The sequence below is a fragment of the Rhea americana genome, unplaced genomic scaffold (assembly GCF_003343005.1).
Source record: "Rhea americana isolate MKP2758 unplaced genomic scaffold, rheAme1 scaffold_15, whole genome shotgun sequence".
NCBI lineage: Eukaryota > Metazoa > Chordata > Aves > Rheiformes > Rheidae > Rhea > Rhea americana.
The window spans coordinates 943472-955989 of record NW_028185594.1 but is presented as its reverse complement, the minus strand read 5'-3'; the positions used below and the strand labels follow the sequence as shown (position 1 = coordinate 955989).

The window sequence follows — 12518 nt, the reverse complement described above, 5'->3', positions numbered from 1 at the left end:
GTCCCCCAAGATGGCCAGGCCTGCGTTTGAAGCCATCCCCACAGCATTGCTGCTACTTTTAATCCCACTGTTTTGGATGTGCCGAGTCTTAAGGAGCTGTGCTTTGTGACGGCACTTCTGCTTACTCTTTGCTACTCCGAGGTGCACAGCTGGAGTTCAGGACTGCTCTTTTGGGTTGGGTAGATGAGACAAAAATGGGCTCCTTGTTTTGGTCACGTCCGTTGCTCTGTAGTACAGCAGTTCCCTGCCTAACTGTTGATGCTTGCACCAAAACACTGCACTTTGTAATACGGTTGGGACTTTGGCAGTGCTGAGGTGCTGTCATTTCTCTTGAATTTCTCTCTGTGCTGGCGGAGACACAAGGCAACCCTGTGTGTCCKCCTCTGCAGGAAAACACCATGTTAAAAGTTAACAGGTAACATGCCCTCTTGCAGGACTGAATCGGGATTTTCCAGGATAAAGATTGGATGGAATGATGTAATTCGATTTAATCCATTTCTGCCTTCTGTAATTTTCAGACTACCTTTTAAATATCTATTCTTCTTAACCTTGCAAGTAAGCCAGTCTGAAAGAAGAGGTACAGGCTTACTAGGATTTATTTTTTTCCTCAGAAGAACGTTGACATCTGTTTTCGGTTACTGCACACAAACGAGAATGTATTAAYATATGTTTAAGCACCGCGTCCCCCCTCCCCCCGCCCCCCACACAGCGGAGACGGCAGCCGTTGCCGCGCGCGGGAGTTGCTATGGAGACGGGGCGCGGCTTCTCGCGCGGGCGTCGCTTCTCGCGACAGCCCCCAACGGCTCTTAGCAACGGCGCGAGGGCGCGTCAGCAACGGCCATGGAGGAGGCRGCCGGCACGGAGGCGTCCTTCTGCCTGCAGAGTATCCTCCTGCCGCCGCCTGCGCTTCCTCTTCCTCGTGCGGGGCGGGGGGCGGCGGTTGAGCTTCGCCCCAGGGGACCCGGCTGCCCCCCCTTCTCCCCCTCCCCCTTAAGGGGGCGAGCGGCACCGGCTGGCCCATCTCTTGGGTGCTGCTGCCTTGTCCCCGTCTCGGCGGGGTGCGTGTGAGGATGGTGGTGGTGGGTGTTCTCCAGGAGCCAGGCATCCCTGCGGAAGGACCTCGGATTGCAAAAACTGAGGGAGCCGCGGTTTAAATGAAGCAAAAACCTTTCATCCGCCTTCCCTCCCCCTCTGCCCCCCGCGTTGTTGCTGCTTTTTATGAGGTTTTGCCCCTGGAGGCTGCCCGTACGCAGGTGTGGTTTCTGCCTAGCAGCAGTGGGATTAGCTAGCGTCTTCCTTGCTTGTGATATGTTCGTTTTCACGGTGGATGTGAAGAGTCTCTACCTTAATGATAACCACGATTGTTTTATCCCCTCCTAGGAGGGAATGCCTAAACAAGAGCCCGCACCTGGAAATGAAGGTTTCTTGCTTCTTCTGTACTAGTTGTTGATCAGTAAAAGGAATGTATCTAATAAGGAATGACAATACTTCATGGAGAGGATTTACAGACTCACTATGTTGCTTGAAAAGACAATCATTTTGTTTTCTGAGTGCCTGCAACACAGAGTGATGGGCTAGATGGCCATGTTTTCAATTAGTGCTGTGAATGGTCAAGTTAGGAAGTTCATAATACAGTAGTCTGGAAGTTGTATTTGCTATGGCTTTTAGAGGAAAAAATCATTTTGAATTCTTTTCAGAATTGAGTTAAAGCAAACTGTATGTGTCTTTTAAACATGTAACTTCTGGTAGGGTCGGAAGCCCCAATTTTTAGTGTTGTCACGAAGTCAGTCTGACTTTGTGTCTTTGTTAGCTATCTTTGTTAGCTTTGAGCTGCCAAATCGAGAAAATCTTACCAGCTTTGTTGTAGAGGCTAAATAATTGGAGTGAATTAAGTGAGAGCTTACCCCACCTGAGTTTTCTCATTTTACTAGAATTAGAATGTAACCAATGGAAAGACAATATAAAAAGTTGAAGGTTGGCCTTTAGTGCAAGCTTGTGTCTCGGTTTCAGCTGCCTTGAAACTGCACAGCTGTTTTCAGGCTATGCAGTCTGCTTGAAAGTACTGTGTCAGCACATGCATTTTAAAAAAGAAAAGATAATGTTTGCTGGGGGAATGTAATAGTTTAAAACATAATTCCTCTGTTGTATTGTGCACCTGGGTATGATTTTTTTGGGGGGAAAATCAGATTTCTTAAAGATTTAGTTTGCAAGCATAGTGCTTACAATGACACATTAGTTTAGACCATAGTGGATCACAAGAATGGTTAGGTCAGTAGAAATTTCAGGAAAAAGAGCACCAGAAAGCACTGCACTCATCAACAGTGCACTGCAGGTAGATGTGACTTTTCTGTCTGCACTGACAGATTTGATAAATGTGGTAAAGAATTGTCAAGATAGGAAAAAAAAAAAGAATGATTTGTAGTCTGTGCAAGAGAGCTTTGGGGAGGAAAAAGTCCAATTAAATCAGTTAACTTGGAGTGAAAAAATTGCTGGGTGCAGGGTTTTATTTAAATATCCTTTATTTAAATTCATTAAGTTGATAAATACTGTACTGTACAGTAATTAAGAGATTAAGGCTTGCAGATAAGTATACAGATATTTAGTTCACACCTGCAATTACTACAAATATAGAGAGATTGTCCCCCACTTCACAGAAAAACATTGCACCCAAGTGTTTACACTATGCAAATAAGATGATGCTTTTTAAAGTTGCATTTTTTTTAAAGTGAGAGTGCGTAGTCAGCTAAATAGTGCTATGATGTCTTAATCTAAATACAAGAAGGGGTTTTTCAGTGTTAGCCTAAGCAGGTATTACTGTATCTTTTTTTAGCTTTTACTCCTTGCTACTGTTTTCCCTCTAGCTTTTTAGAACAATACTTATCTTTGCTTCTGCTTTGCTTTTTCTTAGGTTACTAGCAGTTCAGATGAACTTTTCTCCCTCCCAGCTGAAGGAACAAAGTCTAGGAATTAACTTTTCATTAGGATGTGGGAGACCCTGATGTGAGGACCCCAATATTTCTGTTGTACTGGGGAGCAGGCAGACAGCCAAACAATAGCCTCATGCCAAAGTTCCTGGCCATTATCAGTTTGATGGGTCAGCTCTTGAAAGTCACGGCTAAACAGGAATTTTCATCTSTGTTCTCTTGGCTCCACTTAGCGGACCTACTTGTGGTCATGGTGTACTATGCTGGGAAGGTATATGTTTTCTGAACTGCGCCTTTCTATGCCATGTTGTTAAAATCAGAAAAGTTAGTTGATATTTATTCTGATGTGATAGCAGGTCTGATGGTTTTTGGTTTTCATTTTTTCTTTATTGAGAAAAAACTAATTTTTCTGGATATAAATTTCAGTATAGTTTAGACTTCAGAATTAAACATTCCAGAATCAGTCAAGTTAGAAAGTGAAGCTTTTACCGAGAAGTTTGAGAGTCAAAGAGATTGTGACTTGAATTCAAGTTGTGTTCAGTGTTTGCAAGCTGTGATGCAGTAGTTAGGCCTGTAAATTTTTGGAGATGTGCATTACAAGCATTTGATTTCATATATTAAGCCTAGATTGGAGATTCCTAAGAAGCATTCATGCAAATCTCAAATTTGTGGATACAATTCTATTGCTGTGCATGTGGTGTAAAAATGCTGTYGGAGGTACACAGATGTGCTCTGACTTGATTACTGAAAATCATGCCTCTGTTCACTCAGTGACTTCCCTCCTCATTTCATTTTGTTTACAAGAGAAAATGACATCTCCAATGTTTATTTGAAAGCTGTCATCTCTGAAAACCAAGCTATGGTTATCTTGTTAGGATATGATTTTCAACCATTAATTTCAGGGAGTTAAAATTTAACGGATAGTTCTGTTGGTGCTGTGATCTTGAATGCAGATGATACTTATTTGATGTATCTGTATAGTACTGTGAAAACTGTAGCAAAAAAGACTATTTGAAGGAAGCATCCGTATGTAGGGAGCTTGATGTGAAGCTGGAAAACAGTGCATCTATTCTACTTCTGTTTCATTTCCTGTTATATAAACAAAATTGATACATGGGAAGTAATGAATTGCAGCTTTTCTTCAGAAACTGATTTCCAGTTTATTGTCATGGGCTGTTTGTAGGCTAGCTGATTTCCTAGGGGAACAGTTAACAGCACACCTTACTAAAAATGCTCTTATTGTACTTTAAAGGGCTGTGAGATTATTGGATGAGAAGTATTTATTTGGCTTTATTTTACACTGATATTTGTAATATCAGTGTAATGAGAAGTTGCACTGTAGAGTTTTTGGAGGAACTGTACATAATCACCAATGTTTTTTTTGCTTTGTTTGGTTTCGGAAGTTCTCTCTTTTTATAGTAGATGTGTTTTAATTCCTGTTTCAGGGCACTAGCATAATTTTCAGTAAATGATCTTCCAGTATTCAGTCTATGAAGTGTTTCATCTCAAGTATTTGTAACAACAAATTCATGTATCTGCATTTGATCCAAAATGCCCCTCTCCGAGAGCACAAAGCTGCTTACAGCTAGAGAAGCGTAAGGACTGTGGAAATCCTAGTGCAGTAAAACTCCTAGGAAAACTGAAGCAAGTGTGAGCAGTATTTAGCCCACTGTTTAATTTAGATCAATGCTCAACTTCTAACTTTGGCTCTTTTATTATACATACTTTAATGGTCTTTAAATCTGCCATGAAAAGTTTGAATCTGAATTCTGTCTTTAGATGCACAGACCTAGCTTTCATTGAAGTAGTCCAYGTTCATCAAAAGGCCGAAGGAAGACTTTAAAATGTGAAGCCTAGCTTCAAAAAGAGTAAAGGAGAAAGTGATTGCTACTGATTTGTGTGGTTGTTTTATAGTAGATTTTTTCTAAGTTGCGACACATCAAATGCATCAGCTCTTTCAGACTTAACAAAATCTGCAGAGGTTACTATAACAGATGACTCTGAAGATGATTATCAGTATGAAGAGGTAATTTATTCAAGTGATAGTCTTAAGTGATGTCTGTGTTACAATATTCATGTTTTGTTTTTCTGTTTTACTGAATTGGTCACAAAAAACATCCTAGCAGGAATGACCTAAATTTCTTTAGTAAATTGTAATGATGCTGGGAGTATCCTTTTTTTAAGAAAAGCATGTTGGTTATTTTTTTTCTTGTTTTTATTTGAAGAGTAAATACTTCTAAAAAGATGCAAGTTATGTTTTAGAATATTTCAGTAACTTGAGTTGTTTAAATATGGTGAAATACTATTTTAATGAGATTCTCAGCAGTAGTATTAGGAGTTGAAACAGGTTACATTCTGAAAGGAGGAACTTTTAAAGTATGTTGATCTGATGATGATCTTTTCCTTTAGATTCCAGCAGATGATGAATTTAGTATTCAAGAAGGTGATGAGGATCTGTCAAAGGCTCTGCAGACTATCCAAGAGCAGACTGAAGATGCCCAAATTTTAGTAAGAGCTTTATGAAGATTTTTAAGACTTGGTCTTTAAGTGAATTTTGTTTATTGGCTTAAAACTTGAACATCATTGTTCACTGTAATTGTGAAATATTTGTGTGGGAAAGATCTTATTTCTGGTTTTCAGAAGTGTAGGTCACAGTAGCAAAGGTAACTTATTTCCTATGTTCCATTGTCTTTTGCCTTTTATGCTATTCTTTTTTTCTTCGCTTAATGTGTTTCATGCACAACTAAATATTTCAAATATAGAATACATAGATACACTATTTAAAAATACCAATGAAGTACATCAATATTTTAGAGCTTGTTCCTTTAATGGAATAGATGAAATAAGAACGTGGTTCCCTGGCTGAGCAAAGCAACTGTGTATGCCGAAGACTCGCAGGAGCGTTGCTTGAGTACTTTACTGGAAAAGACTAGATACTGAAAATAAAGAATGGGTTGTTGCACTTTATTAGAGTACTAGTGAACTTATTTCACACTTGGTAATAGTTTTTGGTGCTTTTCGTATTTACAATTTGATTTCCAAATAGTCCTCTAATACTTAAGTTGCACAATAGGATGCTTATACTGCTTTTTCCAAAATATGATTTATTTTATTAGCTTATTACAATCTGGAAAAGTGCTTCTCCCTGCTTTGTTTCTAATATCACACTCTTAGACTCATCAGTAAGCCATTCTTAGTCTGTTTTGAAAAAAGCAAGTGATTAATAATAAGTTACGTGCATGGTTCTTAACATCAAAATGAAGTTAAATATGCTGTTTTCTGCTCYGGTGCATGTCAACAGATCAATATTTTGTTATTTTAAACTTTAAATGAAAACTAACAATATTAAAGTCTCTGTTTTAAAACTGAATATGCATGAAAATTGATGGCAAGCTTTTAATAAGTTCTTAAAATGGAATATGCTTAATGTTAACCAAGTAATGGAAATATTTAATGTTTAATATTTAATAGGGATAACTGAAGTTACATCTGTAAATTGATATTCAAATAAAAAGTGAAACTAGGGGGAAAATTACTACTATTAATCTTTTGACAGTAACGTAGTTAGCTAATCTTCTAAGCTCCGTAATTTTTGGTTTGTTGAACTTTAAGAGTGATATGAAACACTATGCTAGTATCTATCACTTCTTTAATCAAAATGAAGAGCATGCTACCTTTATTAAAACAGAAGAAAGATGTGCCATTAAACTCAAATTTACTTTGATTTTGGTGCTGATATCTGTCTGATTTTTGACTCATTATTTAGAGGCTTCCATTTTTTCATGATTTCAAAATTTAAATCATTTTTAGCTTTTTAGAAAGGCACGAGAGAATGTTTTTAACACACTAGCAACACTAGTTGCTTGACAGCTTTCATAAGGATTGTATAGTTTGAAAGGCTCAATGACTAGAATGTTTGATGCTAAATCACTGGAAAAAGTGCTGCAGCAAATACTTTTGGTGACTTGAGNATACCCTAAATCCAAACTGAAGCACAGTAGATGGTCTGGCTATCTTTGTGTTAAATAACTGGTACGTGTTTTTTCAATACCAGCCTCTAAGCTTGACTGAATTCTTAAATTATGTAATAACTATATTCTGGAATAGCTACACAAAGTTTCAAGTGATCATTGTATTTGCTGCTCATAGTAATTTGTTTACCAAATTCTTCACTGAAGATTGCATTTCAGTACTAGATGCAAATATTTTAAGAAAGGAAATCACATAAGGAWGGAGACTGAGATGCACAGATCCAAGTAAGCATCCAGAAGTATTATCAATTTGTCAAATGCAGATGTTTGGTTTAGAAATTGTGAATACTTATAGTAACCATAGTTTCTTTTACCCTCTTAAAAAAAAAAAAAAAAGCTGAATATAACCACAAATCTAATAAATTCTTATTTTCAACCGTGCCCTCCAAAGTAATTAGGACTAATTACTAAATCAATAAGAGCAAGCATAAATCAGATGGTGCTGTTCCACATTCTGTGGAAAAATAAAATGAGAGTTTATGAATTAAAGCTACATTTCCAGAGGGGGTATAAGGGTATATTTTCCTTTGTTGTGGAACGAGTGTCCTTTAAGGAATTTGGTAAGGCTCCCTTACCTGAAGATTCCCAGTTCCAGTACAGGTTTTTGAGGGAAATGGGATGGTGGAGCTGTGATTTCTAAGCATCCTTTCTCCCAAATGTGGAGGTGAAATGGCAGCTGATAACAGCTGTGCTGGTAAAGACATTCTTTTCATAGCAGTGACTCATTGTCTGCTTTTTCTGTTCCTGTTACCATTGTCCTGTTAAGTTACAGCTCATGATTTTCTTCTCCATCAGAACTGCTGCAGTACCTTTGTCATTGCTGTTCAAAATGTGTACAAAAGTACACATTAAGAAAAGCCATTAAACAAATTCGATCTCTTTCAGTCAGTCTCAGTAGTAGGTAGCTAAGGTAATATCCATGTGCTCCAAACCCAATGCTAATTGTGCTACAGATGCATATTCTAGTCATATCTGGGTAGAATGTAAGCAAACTGTTTGCAAGTTACCTTATGATTAGCTATATGTTAAGATCTGAAATGTCTTGTGGGACAATGGGGGAAAATTTTATTGTAAGGAGTGGAATACTGCTCATGGGAGATGAATGGATTCTATCATGAGAGTTGAGTTGCGCAGGCAACTTCACAGATTTTGCGAGCAGTTATTTTGTACTTTTACAATGTTAACTATGTGCTTGCTAAGTGAATACTTTGCTTTCCAGTAGAGAGATTTTCATGGTACCGAATAGGTATACTGTAGCCCTTGTCCAGAAACTTTGATCCTTTAAATTAGTGTCTTCATGTGAATTTTGGCTGAAAACCTGGCATTTTCGGCAGTAATCCTGTTTTCTTCTCCACCTATTCATTTTGCATTTAATTTCTTCCATAGTAGATGAAGYAAGCAAAGCAATGGTGAGGACTTTTGGAGGGGATATTTTTAGTGGACTTTCACACAAGAGTTCTGAAGAATATTTTGGATGGTAGGCTAGCTTTTTATATTCACAACTTCAAGAAAAACAGRAGAAATGAACTGATTTACTTTATTCAAAAAGATAAAGCTATAAAATTTTCCTTTTGGAACCTTTATTTTCTTAATATCCTTAATGACACTCAGAAGTTGGATTACCCTTAGCTTATGTTATATGGATTTGATTTATAGTTTTTGATCATATTAAATGTTTGAATCTGCTTTTTTTTTTTAACCCTTTTGCTTTTTAGTTCTTTTTAGGGACTGCTCAGTTTTGTTTTCTAGTTAATATTTTGCTTGGCCTTAATCATTCTTCATTGGACACAATTCTTGGAAATACTGTGGAACAGTTTAGGCTTAAGGTCTTACTGATTATTGAGCATATTTGCAGTGATTACACTTAATCTTATGAATTTCTTTCTTTCTTCAGAAAAATATKTAACAGACACTTAACAAAACAAATAGTAAATTTACTTACTTTGACTAAATGGTTAGAATATGCTAAGATAGATTTGTCTCTATAGCTACCGTAGGGTATCTGCATCATGTTTATGAACAGAGTTTCATATTTTCTAAATAGGTAAATATATGAAAAAAATTATTATTATGCCATGATATGGATATTCATCTAAGATTAGGTTAAAGAAAGTAGTTGGCCTAATGTTTTTCAAGAAGTCTGCAGCAGAGCTGGGAATTTAATTCAGGTTTCCTGAGGCCCTGTTCTGTTAATGTGCCCATTAAACTGCACTCATTTTTCCTTATATTATTTCCTGCTGAAGCTTCAGTTCCTGAAATGGTTATCAGTGCTAGTATCTAGCTAACAAATTCTCTTCTGCATGAATCAAATGTATTTTTATCATATTTCCATTTTTCAAGGAAATTAAGTTGTGTCATTTCTTACAAAAATCGGCTTTATGGATGTTTTTGGGAAACTGCAGCAACAATATTAGATACTTGCCTTGCTTAGAATAAAGAAAGAAAAGAGGCACAGAAAGAATGAAGTTGTATGTCTGCAGATGTATTTTGTATGATTCTTGTATTACCACAATTAGCAAATAGACTTGCCTAATGTACAGTATCTCTAGTAATGAAAATATGCTAAATATTACATTGTACTTRGCATTTTGTATTATTCATGTGTTAGATGGCCTTGATCCTTCATGTACAATTCATTCTGTTATATTAAATAGGTTGTTTGGATTAAACATAATGTTTCGTGTATTATACAAAATGGCTATGAGGTTTCCCAGTACAGGGAGTGCTGCATGTTTTTATTTTATCAAGAGAAATGTCTTCATATCCAGGTAACTTATTCGGTCGTATTGGTAGGACTCCAAGTAAGGATGTGAATGAGCCACAAATGGAGTTATAAGAAGTCCCTGGCCTGTAAATTCTTTAAGTGGATTGTACAAGTAACTTGCAGTTACTGCCTTTAGTGTATCTTGCTGAATCTAACTGGATTTTTTTTCTGGTTTTCTTAGTATTGAAATTGGGACAAGAAAGTAGGGATGTCTAGAAAGGCTTTCTGATTCTCTTTTCTCTGTTGGAGGGTTTTTGAAAACCATTGTGTAGCATGCATTAGCGTAAAATCTGAGTTTCTTCCAGTAGTGCACTAAGTGACTTGATTGTTGTCAAGCACATCTTTTGTCCTCTCATCCTCTCACCAGGAGGACAGGCATGTGCACTGTAGTATCTTGTCTTAGAGCCCTGCATTGTGGAGCAAGTGTATTGTAGCATTGTGCCCTATGTGAAGTTTCCTAAATACTGACAATTTCAGTTAGGTAGATCATGTTGCTGTAATCCTTTTTGAGGTCTGAATGATTTAGGGCCACCTCTTTAAGTGCCAGGTTGGGGCAGAATCTCTCATCTGGTTACCTTGAAATGCCTTTGAGTGGTAAGTCTCAGAATGAGTCACGTATTTGTTTTACACCTTTCTGTATCTCTGGGAGCCTCTCTGTGAGACCTTAATATCAAGCTATCCACTGAATGGGATTGGGAAAGGAGAAAGTTACGTGCCAACAGTAAAGTCTCTGAAAGGGATTCTTTTTCTTATTTAGTAATGTGGCTGTGTTTTGTTTTGATTCTGATTTTGCCAACTGTCCTTGACCCATGAGCTGATCTTATCTGAATAGCAGCCTGTCTAGATGGTGCTGGAGTAGCTGAATATGAGGCCTTGGTGCATCATCTGCATTCTGCTGGTGCTTGTAGCAGTGTTGTCTGACAGCTTCATTTGGTGGCTGCATATGGATRTAAAGAAGAAAAGGGAGAAACCATCTTCGTGGGATTTCCTAAATTAGAGATCTAATGATGGAGCTGCTGTTCTTTCACTCTGTCCGTTGCATGCRTCCTTATAAAAAGAATATAAGTCATTCTATCCTTGCCTTGGACTGCTGCGTCGTTCATTAAGTGAAGTGGCATTTTCTCATCAGCAGTTTTGAATGTTACTGAAGAATGCAAAAGTATGAGAACTAACATTTTCTCTCTGYTCCTTGTCAGATGATCATCCATGAGTTTAAATAGTTTCAAGTACATATCAGATCATGTCAGATTGAGCATTCTTGCTTAAATTGATTGATCTTTGAGTAATTTCTCTATAACTTTCCAAAGACCTTGATACGTTCTGGACATACTGGATCAGTGATTGCAATTCTGATTGATAAAGACAAGAGAAACGTTCAGCTAAGGCTCCACTAGATCTGTGATTTTAGATGATTTCAGAAATAGAAGGTATGATAGCTACATTTCTCTGGTAGGTTTAATAACAAATATGAAATTTAAATTTCAGGCATTGCAGTCGGTTGTATCATCTGAGAAATCAGTGTCTGAAGTACCTGAAGCGGTGGATGACTTCCTCTGCAATTTCCTGGTCAGACTGGGAATGTCCAGAACCCTTGACTGCTTCCAGACTGAATGGTAAAGTATTTTAAGTGACCATCTTTGAGAATTAGGTAGTAGATGCTCAGGATTCAAATATATGAAGATGTATTTCCACAAATCTCTTTGCAGGAACAGCTCTTAAATATGTAGTGTTTTACCAAACGGATAAATGCATGTTAATAATGAGGATGCAAACTACTGTTTTAAGGCCAGATTTTTCACAMAGCTGAGTCCAAGGAGCCCCTGTATATAGATATTCTTGTGAAAGATCACATATAATTTCACCTTACTTCAGGCATTTAAAAGCCTGAACTGGTTGCCTCAGACTTTCTTTCTCGTCAGTGGAGAGAAAGGTTCATTTTAAGGATGCAACTCATCTGAATTGCTTTAGCAGTCGTCTTTAAGATTAAATTGATTTTTGTCATGTATCTTCTGTTCTCCACTGACTACCAAAGATGACCAGAGATGAGCAGCAATGCAGAAGTTGTCATTTGATCAGATGAGTTTGGACCAAAATGAGCAGCATTTCATTTTGGCAGTACTGAGAAAACGCGCTTGTCATTTACTTGCTTTCCAAAATGTGGATGCTTACTTAAGCTGAATATTTTGTGGACTATGGTATTTTCACTTTCCTTGTCTGCATGTTTTTGGACATACATCATAGATGCTTTGAATTTTGAGGTAGAATAGTTGCAATTTTTGGCGCTTGGTAATTTTTGTTGTCGGTCAAAATAATACAGTAAGTCAGTTTGAATTTTTCTTTTAAAAATGTAATTCATATGGTGATCAAGAGAGTAACTCCTGTGCTGTCCCTGTTCTGTTTTTCTGTTTTTATAGATTAAGGAGATCTTGTCGGTGCTTTGCACAGGAGCTTAAAAATGCCCCTTTATCTATATACTCCCACTCTCCTTGTATATGAACTCCTACAAAATTTTATATACTTTTTAGTAAAGGTTAAGAATGAACTGCTAGGAGTGCGGTACAGAGCTTGAAGAGAACTGAATTATTAGGGAGCAAAAGGATGGTTCTTGTCGTAAAGTTCTGCCAACATATTTTTGGTTATAAGCTTGATTTGAATACGCCAGTTACTTTGGAAAGGTTCTGAGAAACGGAAATACCTTTGTACTTGAATTACTTTGTAGCCAGCCTTTAAAAAGGAGCAGTTTGGGGTGAGCTTTGGCAGATTTATTACCAAGTACTTTGAAATTGTGCAACTTCATAA

At 37.3% G+C, this 12518-nt stretch overlaps 1 protein-coding gene across 1 annotated transcript in view; it reads left to right on the top strand.

The window, feature by feature from the left end:
* Nucleotides 1-840: 840 nt before the first annotated feature.
* Nucleotides 841-12518, top strand: part of SPAG16 (sperm associated antigen 16) — a 355243-nt gene continuing 343565 nt past the window's right edge. The window contains exons 1-4 of the mRNA XM_085299542.1: nucleotides 841-883; nucleotides 4904-4950; nucleotides 5334-5432; nucleotides 11205-11332. Of these exons, the coding sequence (XP_085155668.1) occupies nucleotides 841-883; nucleotides 4904-4950; nucleotides 5334-5432; nucleotides 11205-11332 (317 nt within the window). The remainder of the gene's footprint in view (nucleotides 884-4903; nucleotides 4951-5333; nucleotides 5433-11204; nucleotides 11333-12518) is intronic.